This window comes from Peromyscus maniculatus, chromosome 8, assembly GCF_049852395.1.
Source record: "Peromyscus maniculatus bairdii isolate BWxNUB_F1_BW_parent chromosome 8, HU_Pman_BW_mat_3.1, whole genome shotgun sequence".
Classification (NCBI taxonomy): domain Eukaryota; kingdom Metazoa; phylum Chordata; class Mammalia; order Rodentia; family Cricetidae; genus Peromyscus; species Peromyscus maniculatus.
The window spans coordinates 20,547,392-20,569,358 of record NC_134859.1 but is presented as its reverse complement, the minus strand read 5'-3'; the positions used below and the strand labels follow the sequence as shown (position 1 = coordinate 20,569,358).

The 21,967-nt window shown below is 46.2% G+C and overlaps 1 protein-coding gene across 15 annotated transcripts in view; it reads left to right on the top strand.

Annotated features, from left to right (window-relative positions):
• Positions 1-21,967, top strand: part of Tenm2 (teneurin transmembrane protein 2) — a 1,247,217-nt gene that overhangs the window by 1,082,343 nt on the left and 142,907 nt on the right. For all 15 annotated transcript variants that reach the window (XM_016005141.3, XM_076578176.1, XM_076578168.1 and 12 more), the window contains 2 exons: positions 1,235-1,430; positions 8,400-8,501. In XM_016005141.3, coding sequence (XP_015860627.1) covers positions 1,235-1,430; positions 8,400-8,501 — 298 coding nt within the window. The remainder of the gene's footprint in view (positions 1-1,234; positions 1,431-8,399; positions 8,502-21,967) is intronic.

Genomic DNA, 21,967 nt, shown 5'->3' with positions numbered 1-21,967 from the left:
CACCTCCAAAAACTAATTCCTCAGAACGTCCTTTTATCCCAGCAGTCACTGCTCAAGAGTTTTCAGTGGCTCCCACTGCCCTGCCGTAAGATTTCACCTGGTACTTCAACCAAGTCTGTTTTGGATAACACTGCATCCTTCCATTCCTTCATCCTTTCCAGGGGATGACGGACCTTAACTGTCAGATTTGTGTTGCGTTCATCTCTAGCAACTTACTACCTGGTTTCCGCTGAAATGGAGTTCAATATTTAAATGTTGGTTTATTTAAGGCCAGGCACTATCGAGGCAGAAGCATTATAGCTGAACAGAACTTTGTCCCAATTTTTACTTTGCCATTTAGGAGGTATGTGACTTTAAAGGCCCTGGCTTCCTGGCTTCCTGGCTTCCTGGCTTCCTGGCTTCAGTACTCAACAAAACACACATGCACGCGCACACACACACACACAGAGAGAGAGAGAGAGAGAGAGAGAGAGAGAGAGACAGAGAGAGAGAGACAGAGAGAGAGACAGAGACAGAGAGAGACAGAGAGAGACAGAGAGAGAGAGAGAGACAAAGAGAGAAAGACAGAGAGACAGAGAGAGACAGAGAGAGAGACAGAGAGAGACAGAGAGAGAGAGCGTGTGCACAAAGGGGGAATCCTTACAATTAAAGTAATTTTGTTTTTTTTTTTATTCCAGAATGACCGATGAGAGCTTGTGACCAACAAAAATAGGATTAATAATAATACAGAGCGGAAATAAAGCTCAGGGGAAGAACACTTGTCTAGCATACATGAGACCTTAGGTTTAGTTCCCAGCATTACAAAATATAGATAAAAATTAAGCCTGGAGTATTGGCAAGCATCTATAAATGTAGTTACTTGAGAGACTGAGGCAAAAAGATCACAAGTTCAAAAACAACCTAAGGAAATTATCCAGATTCCGTCTCAAAATAAAAATAGAACAAGGGATGTAATTATAGCTCAGCAGCAGAGCGCTTGCCTGGCATCTGCAAGGCCCTGGGTTCAAACTCCAGCACCATGAAAAATAAATTAACAATTATCAGTATAGGCATAATAACCTGCAGCTGATATTGCCATCACAACTTTTACTGATTTTACTGCGGCTGATTTTACTTTACGAAACCCTAGTGAAAAAGTACTTCTCCATTAGCTGGTGGGCAGGAGGGCCGTGCTGGCTAAGGGTACAGGTCTGAAACTGGCTTTACACGTGGCTGCCCTCTCTCTGCTCCCCAGTATGACTTCATGGAACGCCTGGATGGAAAGGAGAAGTGGAGTGTGGTGGAGTCGCCCAGGGAACGCCGCAGCATCCAGACCCTGGTGCAGAACGAGGCCGTGTTCGTGCAGTACCTGGATGTGGGCCTGTGGCACCTGGCCTTCTACAATGATGGCAAAGACAAGGAGATGGTTTCCTTCAATACGGTCGTCTTAGGTAGGTCTGGGGTCCCTCGAGCGGAAGCTCTGTACGGGGTGGGGTGGCAGGAGGGGGGCCCTCTGTGGAAGATTCAGCAACCCCGACAGTGTCTACTGTCTGTGAGGCCAAACAGCACAGTCTCTGCACTCGGCTCTGACTGCACAGGGATTCCATGCACATCAGCAAGAGTCCCTAGTGGACCTGAGGATGCTCACGAGGGTCCGAATCAGACAGTGGGGGGCTGCGTGCTGTGTGTCCGACCTGAGTGTATTAGTTGCTCTTCTGTTGCTGTGACAAAACACCATGACGAAGGCAGCTTATACAAAGAAGGGTTTATGTGGGGCTCATGGTTCCTGAGGGATAAGAGTCGCCATCACAGCAGGGAAGTTCGCATAGTGCAAGTCTTTGGAAACCTCAAAGCCCATCCCCAGTGACATACTTTCTCAGCAAGGCCATATCATACCTCCTGAGCCTCCCCATCTAGCCACCAACTAGGGACCAAGTATTCAGATGTCTGGACTGTGGGGGACATATCATTCAAATCACCACATTGAGCACATAGCTGGGCTTGTAAATGCCTCCCTTTCCTACTCATAAAACAGAGGCAATGCCAGGATCACCTCCCAGGCTCCTATTAGGAATAAAGAACGCTTTTTTATTTCTAAGTGTGTAGCAGAGCCAAGAAACACTGGCCATTCATATCAGCTCTAACCTCTTCAAAATTGAGAATATGTCAAAATAAAAAGGGTTTTTTTTTTCTTTTAACTTAAAAATACAGCAGGGAAAAAGATACAGATGTTTTTAAAAGTCATATATTTATTCCCAAGCAGGCAGGCCTCAGAATGCTTTAATTCAATGCCTGTTTCTTTGGACATGTTTTAGGGCTGCGTTTCACTAAGTATGAAGACAAAAGCCAAGGTTTAATCCAAAATTGCCTCTGCCTTGTGCATATTAACCACCCCCCAAAGGGTGATTACTTGTAAAGAATTACATTTTCTAGAAAACCCTCGGAGTTTCAACACTGAAAGGAACTGCAGTGGCCATTGCTGAGGTTATGAGTTTTCATCTTCCACTGCCAACTCATCCATACAGAAGCTCTGTGAGTCAGCAGGTGGCTGTGGCATCCCACTGAGGAATAAACTGAGCTGTGTGGAGCTAACTGAGGCCTCGGGGTCCCGAGATATGGGAATGGCCTTTCCATCCTGAGCCTCGGCCATCATCTTTCCACAGCATCATGTCACCCCAGCCACTGTTAACTGGATTCACTAGAGGGGTCTGGAGGTAGTGAATCCATGACAAAAGGACCTCAGATAGCAGGACTAAGTCCCAGATCTTCTTTCCCACATTGTAGCTGAGTGACTTGCCTGGGCCTCAACCTTCTGTTTGGGAAGATGAGATGATCATATCCCAAAGGCTAATGTGAGGATCACCATGAATGAACTGCATCTGGCCTATAGCCAACAGTCATGAATGAGAGCCTGTGACTTTAAGGAACGTACCTTGAAACATTATTTATCAACTTACTACACTGTAGAACTTCTCTTTGGGCCCCACATGGCTTTCTCAAGGAATTTCCTATTCTTGAAAGATCTACATAATCCAACCTGAATATCAGGCTACAGTTCTCTCTCAGTAACCACAACTTTAAAGTTGTATAAAGTCACAAAGTTTGGTTAATGACCACAGGTCTAAGGTTGATCTTTATTCTTTTGCTAAGGAAAAATAGGCCTTCCCAAGGCTAGCCAAATGTTCAAGAGTAGGAGTTGGCACACTGTAGCCCAGGGGCCAAATCTGGCCCACTGCCTGTTTTTATAAATAAAGTTTTATTGGCACACGGCCACATTCATCTGTTTGCATGTTGTGTGTGGCAGCTTTCCCACTGTTACAGCAGAGCTGAGTGTTGCAACAGGGACCATATGGCCCACAGAGCCTAAATAGTTACTATCTGTCCCTTCACAGGGAAAGTTTGCCAACCTATGCTCCAAAGCCATGTCATAACTTAGTCTACTGGAAGTCATAGAGGAAGCTCCCAGCAGATGGGAAATCTCTAGGGTGACGTGAGGTCCCAACAGGGGAGAGAAGTAGAACAGCAGAGACTAACTTACAAAAGGAAGGAACCAGAAACAGATCTGGGACTAGGATGAGAAGAACATGATGAGAAATGACTTCCTTTTCACCGCCTAGTATTTCGACTCTGAGAGTACATGGCAGAGCCGGCAGGTCACGGCAGCTGGCTTGGTTGGGGAGCATGGAGAGATTGTCACCACAGCGGTCAGACCACGTGTTCACCCCTATCATGTGCCATTGGGGTCCTTCCGCTCACCCAACCCACAGGATAGCCGTAGTGGTGGGGAAAGCCCCTGTCTCTCTGTCATTTGGAAGTGGAGGATGCCAAGGCTGAGAATGTAAAGGGGCCCCACCCAAGGTCACAAGGCCAGTGAGTTGAAGTCAGAGCACAGACTTCCCACAGCTGTGCTCTTAATTGTGAATTTCTTTAGGTTCTAGCCAAGTGCATGTCCTTCCCCTGAACCACCAGCTTTCTGGGGGACCTGGTGACCTTGTAATGGCATCTTTCCCCATTTCTTCACCCTGTATGGTCACAGAAAGGTAGGGTGAGGATTACCCCCACCCCCAGCCATTACCCTCCCTGCCTGTCAAAGCTGGAAATAGCAATTCTCCCCAGAGGGTTCCTCTCATCGATGCTGCAGCTCAGAGAGAGAGTCGAAGATAATCAGCCTAATAGTTGGGCAGACATCTTGATAGAGCAATGATAGCAATTGGCCTGAAATGTGGGAAAAGAACAGTGTTTTATTTGGTCCGGGAGTTCTTTTCCACACACCTATCATCAGAACATTCGCCATCGAGAGCAGCCAGGAGCATGAAAACCCCCATGATGGGAAACAGAAGGAAAGTGTTAGACGGATGTCGGGCAATCTCACTAAATATACCCATGACTCAGGAGTCTGCTGTCTTCTCTGGAGAAGCAGCCTGCCTTGGAGAAATGAGCATCCTCCTGGAAACCCCAGAGGCGTGCTCTAGAAGCACAGTGTGAGCCTCCACTGTCTAGAACACCAATTCCTGGAGCTGGGGAGAGCTCAGTGGTGGAGTACTCACCCGGCATGTGCAAGGCCCTGGTTTCAAATCTCTGCACTGCCACAAACAACAATAGAATAATAATCTTGGAGTTCCTAAGCATGCCTTTATCTCCACTGTTTCTCCCTCACAAAAACTGAAACCATGTTGATTCAAAAATTGTAATCTGTAACTGGAAAAGGATCTGAAAAAAGGCAATGCTTTTATAATTTACCATTTTTCTGTGGGTCCCCCCCTACAAAAAAATAATAAAAATAGAAATGCTTCAAACATAAGACCACAGGAAAAGTAAATGTTCAGTGGCCTCCATTGTATTTTTCATCCACTCTAGATTCTCTGCCCTCTTAAGTATGTACATTGTATACTTCGGCACACTTCTGTGACTTCTTACCAAGTACCCACTGTATACCAGGCACTGAGGACCTCGGGGATTGATGGCATCTGGCCTCATCCTGGGAAAGGGGAGGAGGCATACTTTAAAAAAAGGGGGGGGCATCATAAGCCAGTGTGAGAAGTGGCAGGAACAAGGGAGACAAAAAGCCCACACTGAGGAAAGGGAGGGAAGAAGTCACCCAGATGCCAAATGACATTTAAGCTGAGGCATAAGGATAAATGTCCCCAGCTGGGGCCTTGCAGACAAGTGGGGAGCATGCAGAGACCTCTGTCCCCTTGTACAGAACCATGGTGACAAGGAGCTTCCCAGACCCTCGCTGCTTTAGGCCTGAAGATATAAAGTTGGGAACTGGGGACACAGACCCCAGAGTGATCCAGTCTACCCAAACGCCCATCCAGCCATGATCAGTGAGGAGCAGTCACACTACCTCACAGTAGAAGCAACATTCAAAACCACAAGCCACGTGATGCCATTCCTCTGCTTACAATGCGTATGTGTTTCCAGCAGCCCCAGAATAAGATCTGACTTCTCTGGTGAACTGTAGGACCCTGGATAATCTGCCCGCCTTGTGTGTAGATCTCTCCAAACTCATGTCACTCTGCTTTTGGACCGCCATCTCCAGGCACAATGGATTCAGTTCACTTCTTCCCCGCCTACCTGGAATTCCCACCCACTGGTTCTCATCAGCTCGTTACAGTTTATCCTTCCTTCCACCAGGTGACAGAGGGAGGCCCACCCTATCCACCCCCTCTAAGGGGCCCCCTTCTGTAACCCCCTGCATATCTCACTCTCTGCAAAGAGCTTACTATAATTTTTACCACTTTATTTGATTGAGGGCGGGGTTTCTTATATTCTCTATGGCAGTGGAAAATATTGAGGGTAGAGACTGGATTATTCTACAAGCAACCAGAGTTCCTTGCATACATTAGGTGCTCAGTTAATACACTGCATCCTATGTTGAGACCATGACAGTTCTGACATCTTACCCTAAGTACAAGCTAATATATTAGCCTGTCACTGTTTCCTGGGTGTCATCAGAAGACATTAGGCTGCAGGATGGGTTGGGGAGGTGTCTCAGCCAGTAACACACTTGCTAGGTGTGCGTGAGAACATGAGTTCAATCCCTGACATCTGCATACAATTCCAAGTATCACAGTGTGTTCCCATAGTCTCAGAGTCGAGGAAATGGAGTCATGAGGATCCCTGTGGGTTTCTGGCTAGCCAATCTAGCAAAATCGGAAAGCTCACAATTCAGTGAGAGAAAAATATAAGGTAGAAAGAAATAAAGACACCCAATGCTGACATCCAGCTGCCACATCCACATACATGCTCAGGATGCACCACACACATGTACACAAGACTCCAGGGTCACAGACAATCGATTTCTGTAGTCAGAGCAATGCAGATCCCAAGCCCCAATGTCTGCAGAGTATCAGGAAGTGTGCCCTGCTGATCCTGCATGTACAGAGTTGCCTCACAGGAGAGAAGCCCTAAGCTTACCGAGGTTGGGTCTCAGCATAGGTAGTAAACATGCTTATCTTTCAATCCAGAGAGAGACATTCTCTATTAAACCTAGTAAGCCTGTCCTTTACCCTGCAGAGATATTTTCTTTGACTGCCTAGGCCATACATAGATGGCCTAGAAAATATGCTTTAGAATTTTCCAGAATACCCCAACAGTATAGACTTCAGCTCCCAAGACATGCAGAAACAGGAGCAAGCCCAGGCACAACAGTCCTCCAACCCTGCATGAAATTTCTAACTTTTGTATCTATGGAAGCACCCAACGCCCTTTGAATAGCTGATGAGCTCACAAAACACACAGGTACACTGTGCATGCTTCTCAGTCCTTTAGAGAACTCACCCAAAGGAGCTGTAGCTGAGCTGGGAACTGCTAGACATCAAGAAAACTAGCTCAGTGAACTTTATAGTCTTTTATATACCTTTGGGGAAGAAGAAGAAAAAGAAAGCAAACCCACTTGTTGAGTTTCCTCAGAGTGCCAGAAACCAAGAACAGCTTGGTTCCAGAGGAACAGAAATGACGTGCTGTGGAAAGATGGCTGGGATGCACCCTTTGAGTGCTCAGTACAGGGAAAGAGTGTACAGAGGATGAGATCACAGAGCACACCCTCACACCTCTCCTATAACTCCTTCATGGTACCCTGTGACCAATTCACCACCCTCCTTTCCTGGGGTTGGGTCGTGTCATAAGTTGGGTCTATTGGTTTCTATTTTCCTTTTTATCATCTTAGACATTTGGAATCTGAAAGCTTAAATGTGTCTTGTTTTAACTTAAACCAAAAATGATCATTTTGAAAGAACACACCCATTGCTGTGCCCATCTGAATCAATGTGACAAAGTTCCAAAATAATCCCCCTTGAAAGATGTAATGAGAGTATAGAGAGAAGGCAGACCAGGAATAAGATTCTTGTGCAGGGTAGAGCAAGCAGACAGCCACAAAAATGAAGTTTACACAGACATGCATGCTGGCCAAAACACCCATACACATAAAAGGTTAATATATATATATATATATATATATATATATATATATATATATATATGCCAATACCTGCTTCTTGCAGAACCCTGAAACATGCATAGGGGAATATGAGACTTAAGTATGGCCACACATCACTTAAGATAGGGATACACTCAAGAACTGTTTCGCTTTACCCTGGCATATACACCATGAAGCACTCATATAACCTGAGAAGGCTGAGGGAGCACTGGCCACATGTGTTGTCCAGCACCGACCAAACATTTCATGCAACTCATAACTGTGTTTGCCTATTTCTTATAATCTCTGCCTAAAGGCAGAGAACACTTTTGCATTACAAGCCTGAGATTAGGAACACCTGCCTGAGGTCCTATACCTGCGGTTAGAATCTTAGATTTCTTATTTCAAGCCACAGCTGGAATTGGCGGAGTGACTTTGGGGTGAAGGCGTGGCAGACAGGAAGGGCATAGTGCCTAAAATCCTTGTCAATATCCGGGCGTGGAATCTTCCGTAGTATTTAAATCCAAATAGACAACTTCTTCTAAAAACAAATAAGCAAAAAAGAACAAAAAGGGGCCTGGAAAGATGACTCGGCAGGTTTGGTTCCCACCACCCACAGAATGGATCACAACTGCCTGCAACTCCGGTTCCAGAGAATCTAACACCCTCTCCTGGCCTTCATGGGTACTACATGTGTACAGAGCACTGCCGTACAAGCAGGCCAAACACTCATACACATAAAATATAAATAAATCTTAATAAAATAAAAAGAATAGAAACTGTGCCTATCCCTGCAGTCCAGTGTGGGTTAGCACCGGCAGAGTGCCGGATACTTTCATGCACTGCTCACGTGGCCCTTGACCCCACCTTCCCTGGTCTCTGACTTCGCTCACTCTTGGTCCTCCCCACCCCGTCTCGGGTCGTTACAAATGGCAGATGACTGATCACTACATGACTGAGCAGAGGAGAGGAAGGTCATTGCTCAATCTCTCTCTTTCAGATTCAGTGCAGGACTGTCCACGGAACTGCCACGGCAATGGCGAATGCGTGTCCGGACTGTGTCACTGCTTCCCAGGATTCCTAGGCGCAGACTGCGCTAAAGGTACGCGTCACCACTTCCCTGCAGAGGGGCGGGAGGAGGAGCACCCTGGTTGCCTTTCTAAGTAGTCCTCTGCACCGGGACTCTGTAAACCCACACGCATGCTCAAAGGTTCCCCCTTTGGCAAGGAGCGGGTTTTGATGTATGACCAGCGGCCAGTGTGCCTGTAGGAGTCAGCCAGCCAGCCTTGGCACTGAGGTGTGCTGAGAAGAAAGATTTGCTAAAAATGAGATGGTCGGATTTCCTGTAAAAGCAGAAGTGAATTACCATCACTCCTTTCTTATAATCATTAGCTTCTATGTAATGGGAGATTAAGCATCTCAGGGTTAGTGAATTTCATTCATTCTGGCCAGCTACACTCCTAATCTAGGAAGTGCTATTTATCTTTGTGGAATTGGTTTTAAATTGTATTATTAATTTATCTAGACTGCTTTGCAAAGAATGGCTGGGGCCTTGGGATTCTTGGGGGAAAGGTAATTTAAGAAAGAAAATGGCTCTCTGAAGAACGAGGAATTTAGAGGCTGCACACCTGTCTTGTAAGAGACCTTCAGTGTGACCTTCGGTTGGCTCTCAGGATTAGTCGGGGGCACAAATACACACACAGCCGTCCGGAAGAACATAAATACATCCACAAAGTCTTGTATTGTCCTTTTCTGTTCCATTTGTCTAAAATACGTGGTACCACCTATAACATAGAGTGCCCACCCACAAACAGGGAAGTGTGGAACACAGTAAGGGGACATTAAGAGACCTCACTCAGCTTGGGTTTTCCAGTGCCAGCTGTGCCCCGACACATCTCTGTCTCTTGGTGACCTTGTGCAAGTCAGTCAGCATGTCTGAATTTTTGGTTTCCTTATCTAGAAAAGGGAGCCTGATGTCAGAAGTTCAATGTGAGTAGACACAATGCAGAGTACTAATAAGCACACGGTAGTAAGTACTGATACAGTACTAAGTACTGCTAGGACTGATGTGGCTCAGCAAAGCACATTGTAAGGTGCCAAAGGGTTTGGTTTTATTGCCTATTTATATTTTAACTTATTTATATAATTAGGTCGTCTTTTTATCCCCTTTATTTGCATTTCATTAAACCATTTCTGCCTCGACATTAAAAATCAGTAAAGCTGCTACATCTTAAACGATACCATTCCTTTGTCCAACCCTCAAGCTCTTGCTCTGGAAAATATTATCTAGACACTCTCCATAGTTTAAAGATTTGAGATTTGCATCCTGATGGGTACTCGGTGTTAAGTGAGTGAGGCTTTTAGATACCTGAAGCCCTGGCATTGGTGGCCATGTGTGTGACATTCATTCTTATGGCATCTCGTCTGTCCCACAACACAACACACAGGTTCGGTCCACTTATCAGATGTGGAAAGATAGGAAACATGAAGCCTATCTTAGCTGCATTTCCGCAGAGCACACTCATGTCCCAAGACACAGGGACACATCCACAAGGAGAAGGACAGACTATCAGCTCCTTCCAAGGGGTCCAGCAGGGTGGAGGTTGACCCTACGTTGCCATGTCGAGTGCTTTTCCTAGTGAAGGCTTAAAGGAAGGCAAGCCTCGGTATCGTCTGAATGGCTTTTCTTGTGTAATCTAATTTTCCTGAGAGTGAAAGCATTAATGAGAAGAAGGACTGAGTCGCCCTTTTATATGTGGCTGCAAATGGGCTGAACACTCAGCCGCGCAGGCTGTGAGCTGTAAATGTGTATTAACACTGACACACACCGATGTATTATTAATCCTAAAAACCATGTGTGCTCTGACTGCACATCCAGTTACTGGCCTTTCAGACCCAAGTACCCAGCCATTTAAGAACCCTCCACTCTGAATCCATTTGCAGACGCGTGTCCATTCTGCATTATGGATCTGTAATGGAGTGTACATTTAGCTGCTTAAAAGGACTCTCGGTGTGTGTTTTGCATTCGCCACCTGTGCTGTGGCTGGGCGCACCCTCCAAGTGTGCATTAGCCATAGGATATAATTGATCCTTGTGAAACAAATATTGAGTGGCTGTTAAGAGGAGTTATTCCATCCTACTCCATCGTTGTTCCTGAAATCGGGCTTTGAACTTGTATGCATATTTTAATTTAACTGTTGATGCATACGATGGGTAAAATTGAGGCGCTTAAAGAATGAAATTGCCTTCCACTGTATCCCTCATTTGTTGTAGGCCGAGTTGGTTTAAGAGTATGGGAAGCAAGTGCCTGCCTCTCCGCCCTAATGGTGCTTCTCCCTTCATGCTTTTGAAGTGACCACAGGTCAAGCTGTTTCGTTATGAGCCCTGTGCTCTTTCTCTTGGTTCTAAGCCCTCATTTCCCGAACTTTGATCTTCAGTGTACCTCTATTGCTTTTTGTCATCAGTACTTTGACTAACTTATTTTTTAATCAAATATCATTATGTGTACACAGATATATTTCTTTTAAAAAGCAAAAATTGAAAAAAAAAGACTAGAATTGGTTGTCATGAATATGAAATATGAATGCCCCTTTAAAAATAACCAGAGACTTGCCAGGTGGTGGTGGCACACGCCTTTAATCCCAGCACTTGGGAGGCAGAGACAGGCAGATCTCTGAGTTCAAGGTCAGCCTGGTCTACAGAGTGAGTTCCAGGACAGCCAGGGCTACACAGAGAAACCCTGTCTCAAAAAAAAAAAACCCAAAAATTAATTAATAGATAGATAGATAGATAGATAGATAGATAGATAGATAGATAGATAGAAAGAAAGTAACCAAAGACTCCTCTTTTCTACCACAGTGAGTATCTAAGCCACGTTATCTTCTAACCATTTATGACTCATTAAGAATCCAGTAGTAAGGGCTGGGGCTGTAGCGTAGAATGATTGTCTCAAATGCATTAATGCAATGCATGAGGCCCTGTGTTCGATCCCCAGTACTGCAAAACAAAACAAAACAAAAACCAAGAATCCAACAGTAGACCCAAATATCCATGCAAACCTTGACTTCTTAGGGAAATCCAAGTTTAAGCGTCTCGTCCCATAGGCTTTGGCTCCTGAGAATAATATAATGCCCCAAGTGCACCTGTGTGGTAATAGATTCACAAACAGACTCCAGCTGCCTGGACAGCTTCCAGCAGGGGAAATCTAATCCCAGCACAGGGTGCTCATCTGATGCTGAAGCCTGCACTTCCCACTAAGTATGTCCTGGACACTGCAAATTATTGAATGCATGCTATCTCATTTGTCCACATATCAACAGTGTGACATGAGTCATATTTGTACCAATCTTCCCCACACCATTTTTTTAAAGCTTTTTACATTAAAGGTGGTAAAGATGGCTCAGTGGGTAAAAGGGTATTTGTCAACAAAAGTGACAGTCTGAGCTCAGTTCCAGGAACCAACATCTTCAGACCTCCAAATATGTGCATACACACACACACACACACACACACACACACACACACACACACCAAGTAAATATAATTTAAAACTTTTCAAGTAACTTATTAAGACAAGTTACCAAAACAAAAGAATTTCCAACCACAGTCCCCCAAGTTTCTATAAGGTCAACATTTTAAATTTAAATCTAAAAGCCAGAATTTTAACTGATTTATAGAATTTTTCCACTTTCGCCTTTCACATCTGGTTCAAGATCCCATGCTTTGTTTCATTATCAAGACCCCTTGATCGCTCTGGTCCATCTAACCCATGGTAGTTCTTGATTCTTGTATTTCATGGCCTTGACCCTTCTGAACAGCATTGATTAGGCAATTTGTATACATCTCTCAGTTTGGGCTGATCTGCTACCTTCTGTGATTAGACTGAAGTTCTGCATTTTAGATACTATGTACCCCTCAGTGTATTATATCAAAGATGAGTGAAGCTCCTATTCAGATATGAAGAAATGTTAAAGGCAGTTGTATGAATGTGCACATGCTTACCTTTCTCTCTCCACATTTTGCACAGGCAAACTGGCTTAAAGGCCCAATTCCATTGGTACTGAACAGTCTATCAGTGGCTAGGACAAGACCCATTCACATAGAACCTTTGAGCGCAAGAAACTCTGGTGTTAGCAGGGAGTAGCCTGCGGCTGATAGAGGAAGGCCATAGGACAAGTAAGAGCAGTTGGTTCTCAGCCTCCTGCTGCCCACAGCAGCATGACCCATCTCCTGGCTGTGGCCCGCCACCACTTCCCTTCTTTCTGGATTAAAACACTGCAGATGCCATGAGGCCAAGGTCCCCCCTCATCAGGAATTCACAGCACCTTTGTTCTTGCTCTGACAGCTGTACCCCGAACGCCTTGGGTTCTGCCAGCCTGCTAGCGTAGGCAGCCAGCAAACTCGGGCCCTCCTGCCAGGGGGAGAATTTGCCACGTTAGCAGGCGCAATTCCCATCACATCCAAGCGACCTGGTATGTGTCCAAGTGACAGAACTACAGATTTACTCTCTTGACCTCACACTGTGCACTCCATGCCCTCAGATGCTCGGCGCAGGCAGCCGTTCCTTGTCTTCTTAAAAACCTGCCTGTCTGCATCAGGCGTCTGAAGTCATCCTTTTCTCAGAGCATGGGGACCATCAGCACACATTTGCAGAGCACTCATTCTGCACCCCCTACTGTCTTGGGGCTCCCAGGGGCACTCCTGGTCAAATGGACCTGACCCTCACTAAGGAGGAACACTGGTTGCTTCTAACGTGACTCTCCAGGTCAGGTGAGGGAACTTATCCATGCACATGCCTGTTACATGTCTACTAGAAGAATACCGCTGCACGAAGAGCCAGAAACACAAGGTGTGCAAAGTAGTCCTGAGCTGTGCTTCCAGAAACACATGGGAAGTTAGTGGCTCATGGTACCACCTTGGGATGGGCACTGTGAATGCCTAGATGTTACTAAGGAGGAGGTCGGAAAGTTTATGAAGCACAGAAATGGTGTGCTGTAAGCAGGGGAGTCTTTTGGGATCCTTGAATACAGCCTTGGAAATCACTGAAAGAGGAAGATGAATATAAAAGATGTACCATACCAGCAAGCCCTAGTGACAGAGACACAGCAGACCACACCACACAGAGACTACATGGAAGGTAGCCCTTAGAGTGAGATCAAACAGGTGGGAACTTGAACCCATGGTCAAATGCACTTACTGAGACTCTAGAGTGCCATAGCAGGGGTGAAGGAATTCACTGATGCAGTGTTACCAGGCCCCACCATTAAGGGAAGGCAGACTAGCTTGAACACACAGGTGTATTTGGTAGCCTGGGCTAGGTGCTCACAGCCTGTGTGTGGGAATGTTGTACCTTCAAGAAGAGTTGAAGGTTTCTAAAGTTGATTTTTTTCCCCCTTGTTGTTTTGTGAGACCGTCTCACATAGTTCAGGCTGACCTTGAATTCCCTTTACAGCTGAGGCTAACCTGAGGCTAGCCTCGAATTCCTAACCCTCTTGCCTCCACCTCTTAGCTGCTGAGATTACAGGCATACACCACCATACCTGGTTTAAAAAAAAAAAATGAAAATGATACAGTATAGTGGTATTTATGAAAGTAGCCAGTTAACAAAAAAGAGTAAGAGAAAAAAATCTCAAAGAAACTCCAGTGAGGAAACTACCATGAAGAATCCCATTCACCATGGCACAGATGCAGAGTCTGAGGGAAACGCCATTTATTTCCCAGTAGTTTGCACCTTTTTCCACCAGTTGATCCTCTGGCCCAGCTATAATCCCGCGTCTCATCCGAGTTCTGGTTGACCCTCCAGCTTTGCTGTCTCTGCTCTTGCTCTTCCGTGGCTCCCTCCTCGCTGTTTGTTGTGGGCTGGGGGCCCCGGGTTATTTTTCCTCTTCCTCTTATTTACTTTTATATCAAGGCCTTGCGCTGACTTCGCTTCTCCTAGACTTGTAGGCAGGGTCTCCCTGCTTGGCTTTCAGAAGTGAGCTGAGGCGGCCCAGGCCCTCAGCTTAAACCCGGGCTCCTCTGACGGCTTTCTTGGGTTGAGCTGGAGGCTCCAAGCCACAGCAGAACCATAACAACCCGGAGCCATAGCTGTTAGGTAACTCGAATTTAATAGCTGTTAGAAACGTCGACTCCTGCTGCCAAACAGCTGTTACTGGAGCCCCAGAAATGCCACAAGCATGGGAACATAAAGTTTTTTTTAATTTTTTTCTCTAGGTGTGAGGCTCAGCTCCTAGCTAGCTAGTTCTGTGGAGCCTTGAAAAGAGGGAGCAAGGATCTTGCCATTTCCCTAAGAGGCAAATGTATCCCCACTGCCCAGTTCCTCTTGGCCATGTTCTAGCCCTTAAATCAAGCTGTCACCATGATCATCATCATCATCACTGACATTTATTGAGTTCTTACTGTGTGCAGACCACCAGTGTGAGAAGCTGCGTGGTTGTCACACCACTCACCAGCCCTGTTGTATAAGTGATGATCACTTTGGAGATGAAAAAAAGGAGGGACCCAAGAGCTTAAATAACTTGCCGTCGTTACCCAGAGAGGAAGTATGACTGCTGAGATTCGAACCCACATCGGGTCTAAACTCCTCACAGTAGACCAGCCATGAGATGGGCTTCAAAGAGATGGGGGAAAACAGACATGGTTCTGTAGCTTGAGTTTTCCTGCCTTGCCCACAGTCAGGACAAATCTCTGTCACCTGCCAGTCCCACAGCCGCTCAGACCCAACCAAGTAAACACAGAGACTTATATTGCTTACAAACTGTATGGCCGTGGCAGGCTTCTTGTTAACTATTCTTATATCTTAAAGTAACGCATTTCTACAAATCTATATCTTGCTACGTGGCTCGTGGCTTACCAGCATCTTCACATGCTGCTTGTCCTGGCAGTGGCTGGCAGCGTCTCCTTCTGCCTTCCTGTTCTTTTATTTCTCCTCTGTTAGTCCCGCCTATACTTCCTGCCTAGCCACAACCAATCAGGTTTTATTTATTGACCAATCAGAGCAACTTGACATACAGACCATCCCCCAGTACAGCCAAGTGCAGACCATCTCAGACACCTGCACTCAGGCCCATGGTCCTAATCATCCTCTATGCAAACCTGCTGGGTAACGCCACAAGGAACCCAAGAAGGGCTCCCACAGGACATACATTAACATCCCACAGCATGGTTCTGCACAGCGTGTGTTAACTAGTATGCATTAGATACTGCTCTCCAACCTGGGGGTGTAAAGAAAATAATCACACGTTTAAGGGTTTACTAAACAGAAATGGCAGAGCCGCAGTGTGAAACCAAGGCAATTTGGCTCCACCCCTGGTGCTCCAGCCACGTTCCCTGAGCAGCCAGGTGGGTTTCCTCCCCATCTTCCCACCCTTTGCCAGCTCCTCCATTTCACGTCTCCACCCTGTCCTCGGGTCCCCTTCTCTGTGTACTGACCACCAGCCCCTCCACGTGGCTTTCCTCTTCCTCGCCATCTCTGGAGCTTTCTCAGACCTCTTCCCTTGAACACCCTTGGTGACTTCCAGTCACCTTCTCAACTGTGTGCTGTTATCGGGGAGATTATCGTGAATGCAAGTTCCCAGGTTCCTCCCCCATGCCAGGCAACTGAATCATGGGATTGTGTGCCTCTTTCCAAAAACCTCCTAGGGTCCACATTCTGATACCAAAGAACAAATATCTTAGAACGGTGTTCAAGGTCATCCTTGAGCTACACTGCTCTCTCTTGCTCCATACAGCCCACTAAGGACCACATATCACAGGTTCTAGGACGTAGTCCATCCACGTACCGGGTCTGCTCATTCCTCTTTGCACACAGCCTTCTGGGCTGGAAGAGACCTATAATCCCCAAAGCCTTTACTATGCACTGATGGTCTTTTGTGGAAGTCAAAGTTATAGATCACCAACCTCCAGAAGCACTCCCGAAAATAACCCTGCTGTCCCTCAGAGGCAGGAACGGTGAAGGCCTGGGGGTGGGGCTCTGTCATGGTCTGCCATGCTGTTCTGTCTGGAAAGAGAGCTCGTCTTCTCTTGCCGACCAAAAGCAGAAGCAGTTGTCTTTGTCCTTGTCCCCAGTTTGACACCCAAGCCATAGCATGCACTTGCTAAAATGTCTGATGACTTCACAGTAAGGGGGCAAGGCTCACGGAGTTAAAATGTTGACGGAAATGGGACCAGTATGAGTCCTGGAGAGCATGGTGTTCATCTGTCAGGGTCATCATGCCTGTGACAGCCAGTCAGCCTAGGTACAGCGAGAGTGGAAGGAGCATGCGCAGGCTACGGGGAGGTCATACAAGATAAAGAAGTGCTAACAGAAAGGAGACACTGTTTAGTTCACACCCCACGTGTGTTCTCGGGATGATGGGGTGATAAAAAACAAAAACAAAAACAAACAAACAATGGAAGCTACAGAATTGGAATTCGCTGGATTTGACTCTGTCCTCCCCAGTTAACTGTGCGCGTTGTAGACCATCACTTAGCCTCTCTGAGCCTCAGTTTTGTCTTCTATATAATGGGGACGGTTGCGTTGCTGGAAAATGTCAACACAAGTGCGTGTGAAACGTGCAGACACACAACAGCACACACGACACACTCCAGAAATGTTGAGTTCACCTACACAGCAAGCTTCTGATGTCAAGAAAAAAAGTAAGGTCATGTGACAGGGGCGGATTTGAGGATGCGACTCTAATGGCGACAGGTGGGTATACTGTTAAGTAGATACCCCAATTCCAGGCGGTGACAGCCCTCTAAGCCCTAACAATAAGTACTTCTGGCAGCCCCCACTAAGCCCTAACAATAAGTACTTCCAGCAGCCCCCACAGGCCGACCCTTGCGACTGGCTCTTTCACCATTATCTGCTTTCATCTCCTCTGCCCACCAAGGAGAAAGGACAAGCCCTCAGCTCCTCCCAGATAGTGGGGCTTCTCCCACCACCACAGAAACACGCCCTTCACAGCATCCTTGCAAAAGAATCATTCTGTCCCTTGCACAGTGGCCTCACCCCCTCATGAAATGTGCCCCGGTTCCATCTACCCTACCTGGGTTGCTCCTCTCCCTCCCCTGAATGCAGACGAGCCTGGATTATGTATGGCTCCTGCCCCCAGAATGTTCCACGGCCTGTTGCAGTTTAACAACCCAATTCTTCCTATCCTCCCTCCCACCCCTGGCCTGAAGAAGCGACTGTGAAGGGATTTCTTGGCAGCTAGGCCCAGGAAGAGAAGCTGGAAGCGGTGCACCCAGAACATGTTCTGCAGCAAGTGACTGAGCAGCCATACTGAGCAAAGTCACGTTCAACGGCCCAGTACAAGGATAACTGCTACCACATCTCAAAGATGAACTACATCCCAAGCACCACGCAGAGCACTTTGTGTGAATGATGTGGTTTCATCTCTTCCCAATGCACGTTATCTTTATTTCACAGCCGAGGAAACTATATCTCAGAAAAGAAAGCCAGAGGTGTGTGTGTGGGGGGGGGGTGGTAACTTATTTGTCTATTTTTCGCTTTTGTGAGACAGTGTCTCACTCTATAGCCCAAGATGGCCTAGGACTTGCTATGCAGTCAGGTTTCAAACTTGTGGCAATCCCCCTGGCTCAGCCTTCCAGGTGCTGGGATATCAGGCGTTCACCACTCTGCCCCATCGAGGTGGCGTTTTATACATACCCGCTGCCGCTTGGTTAGTGATTCCCACATTTGGTACCTTCTTTAGTTATCTCAACCAGCAACTCCTGGATGGACTCTGGTCACAGTTTCTAATGCGGTGAGTCTGGGACCTCCAGAGCTTGTTCAGTTCCCAAAGTCTTCAGCTGGAGGCCAGACCTTCTGGCAGCTGACTCATACACATTCAAGTTCAAGGATGAATCTGGATCATGGAACTCAGCTGAGACTGCCCAATGGGACCTGGGATCCCTGACACCCACCTTCATTCCTTTGCTTTTGAAACAAACCACTGACGACCTCTTCTGTTCTCTTCTCTTAGCTAAGTAGCAGCACAGTCCTAGAAGAGAGGGTGCCTAACCCTGGGGAGGGGAGTGAGGCCCGTGGTATGGGAGGCCCTGTTGTCTCAGAAAGACAACACCGGAAAAACTCCAGTCTCTAGAAAGGATGTAGGCTGGGATGGAGGACAGATATTCTACCCTGTAACTAGTTGGTACAATTTTCTCCTAATGAAAATAATAATAATAATAATAATTAATAATAATAATAATAATAATAATAATAATAATACCTATTGATTTCTTACCCTGAGCCAGGTCCCACAGGCATTATTTCATTTCTTTCCATTTCCACAAGAACCGTACAGAGTACCCCCAGGATTCTCACCTCCTTTTAGAGGTAAAATAAGAAGCTCAAAGTGTCTGGTCACACAATTGGGGGCTGGGGAGAGGGACAAGAGGGGACAAGAGACTCAGTCTAAGTCATAAGACAAGCTCTAGGAAGAGTCTTTCCCAGGAGCTCTGGAGACGGGAACACAGCCTTCCAGGGTGCCTTCGGGACACTCCCCTGCTGGCGGGGGGCGGGGCACAGTGAAGTTGCAAATCTGTCCGGATGCTTCAACCCCAAACAAAAGCGTAAACGACTTCACCGAGAACTCGCACTACACAGCACTCGATCTACATGCCAAAGAATTGAAATATTCGTTATGTAACCAGTGCTGTTGTCACAGGACGCACACCCTTAGAATTTTTTTTTCAAAGCAGCTTAAGTACGTATCGATTGAGAACTTTTAACTCTCAAAATGGAGGCGTCCCCGTATCTCTACAGGTATTTTAAATGAATTGAATTAATCATAGGCTTAAAAGTCTCTTGCGATCTTCGTTAACTTCCCTGGGTTTAATTAAAACATCTGTGCACTTTTAATTTATCGATTCATCCAACTCATATGTCATGTTTTTAACACACCCCAGCATGCTCTGCATCATTTTTAACCCGATTTCCACTTAACTAAAGCAATTAAATTCACCCCGGATTAATTAAAGCATCCATACTTTCGTGCTTAAGTCAGCGTGTGCCGCTTTCCCCACATGGCTCCTGAATGTCAGAGATTTGACACACCTGATGAGTTTTTTGTCCTTCTGGTAATTCTTCCCTGAGTCGCTTTCTTGCTTAAATGTGCCATTTGACAGACCGGGAAGGAGGAAGTTGGTGCTTCAGAAGCTGCCCCACCCCCATCCCGGTCCCACCCCCTACCCCACCGCACCCCACCCCACCCCACGCCACGCCACCCCGGAGCCAGAAGCTCTGCCTCTCTGCATTCCATCACTGAGAGTCCCAGTACATGCCGCCCCTCCCACTGAATGCCCGTAGAGTCTGGACACCTTTTCCCCTCCTTAATTTTACTTCCCAACTTCCCCATTCTTTAACAGGCGAGGAAAACCGAGGTGCTGAGATAAACGGGATACTCCATTGGGCAGGGGGCTGTGTATAATGACACAGCATCTTTCTGGATGTGAGCTGGGATTCCCCTCCCCACCCACTGGACGCTGCACGGTCCTGGCACCCCTAAACCCTGGCAGCCCTTCCAGGCTGTGAGCAGCTTTTTAGTTTGACTTCTAATCTGAGAAGCCTAAAATTACATCTTAATAGTATTTATATTTATGTATAATTGTTAAAGAACCTGAATATCTTTGATATTGTCAAGCTGTGTTATTTCTGATGTACACTTTGCCCGCTTTTCCATTTGTCTGTCTCTTTGCATTGATTTATAAAGTTCCTTGTACATGTTAAATAGTAAATTTTGTTCTGTAAATCACGTTAAGATCTGCCTTCCCAATATTGCTTATGACCTGGTTTAGTTTCAGGCCAGTATCCACTGTCAAATAGATTTAGATTTTGTGCCATCAAACTTAATCACCCTTCCTTCATGGTTTCTGGAATGTATATATCTTTCATATATCCTGAAGAAAACAAGATTACGCTCCAGTGTTTCTGATACTTCCACTCTTTACACGGTATAGAGTTTATTTTTTGATATGGGGTACAATAAGGGCCAACTTGGCTGTGCAGCAAATGAAATGCCACTTACAGGGATGTTGAAGAAGTGAAGCTGGTCTTTCCTAACACCATTTTTTGCTCCTTGAAAGAAAGTGGAATACTAGTTTGTTTGGGGAGCCTCAGCTTTGCTTGGCCTCCATGACCCAACTGTTATATCGCTGATTGCTCTGGAGGGTGGGGGCAGCTCCTCCTTCACATCCCCACCACCACCACCACCACCACCGAGCCTGTCTGTTTATAGTATTGGGTTACCTGTCCATAGTTGCTGCCTTGCCGAGAGTGAAGGAAGGCATGCAGTGCACACTGCAATTGTGACAATTTACCTAGGTCTAGGGTATTCTCAAGTCTCTTTTCTAAAAGAGTAGCCACAAGTGTGTGTGTGTGGGGTGTGTGTGTGTGTGTGTGTGTGTGTGTGTGTGTGTGTGTGTGTGTGTGTAGCACCAAGCATGGTGGCTCACACCTGTAATCCCAGCTTTCAGGAAGCTGAGTCAGAGGGTTCCAAGTTTGGGGCAAGCCAGGGTTACACAGTGAGCTCTAGGCTAACCTGGGCTATAGATGAGAGATCCTCTCTCCAAAATAAATCAAGTAATAAAACATTTAAAAACCAGCTTTCGGGTCACTTCTTAAAGAGCATCATTTGAGAGTGCCCCTTCACAACAAATCCAGCTCCCCGATGGATGCCGTGTCAACTGTAGCCATCTGCCTCTCCCTTCCTATCAAGCCTCCCCGACAACCCCTCCATCCCTCTGAGTCTTCTCTCCACCCAATGCGGCAGGTAGACAGGATTTGTTTTTCTGAAAACACAAATGAGTAGTTGTTCCTGTAACTGCCTACCGAGTAAATAACACTGATAATTCGTCTCCTCCCTTACAGAGAAGCTGGGAAGGGGGAACTCCAGCTTGATCATTAAAATGAGCTTTACACCATTTAGGTGACTCTAAATTGTGTCATTTTTTTGTCATCAGCCTGTTAACTTGTCAGTCGTTAGTGGCAGCCGTAATTTATTTTTCTTCTGCGGGAGTCTTAAAGCTTCCATTTACTAGATTTAGTAAAACAGGAATAGTCAATTTGTACACACATTTTAATTAATTTTAAATAGAAGCTTGAATGCACAATGTTCTGCTCCTGGAAGGCTGTGGAATAAAGCAGAGAAACAGGGAAGGTACAGCATCTCACATCTGGGTCCTGGACAGTCAGGACCAACTTCCACCCACACCCAGAGAGGACCAGGAAGGAAGCTGATGCGTTCTTTCCACTGGGGCCGCCTGGCACTCTTTTTGTTACAGGGGTAGTGTGTTTGCATACATGTGCACATGTGTATGTACAATGGCACATGTGTGAGAACTACAGCTTTTTTTTTTTTTTTTCTTTAAATCACATCAACCCCTCCAGCCAGGTTGGGGATCCAGTTGGAAAGATCACAGGAGCATTCATTACTTGTCGAGGAGGTATCAGCTCCTACAATGATTCCTTGGTCATATGACCTCATTTCCCCCCTCACATCCATTCTGAGAGACAAGTTTTTAAAGAGGATGCTCAATACCCAAGCAGCTTAATCGCTGTTTTCAAAGCCCACAGCTGACACT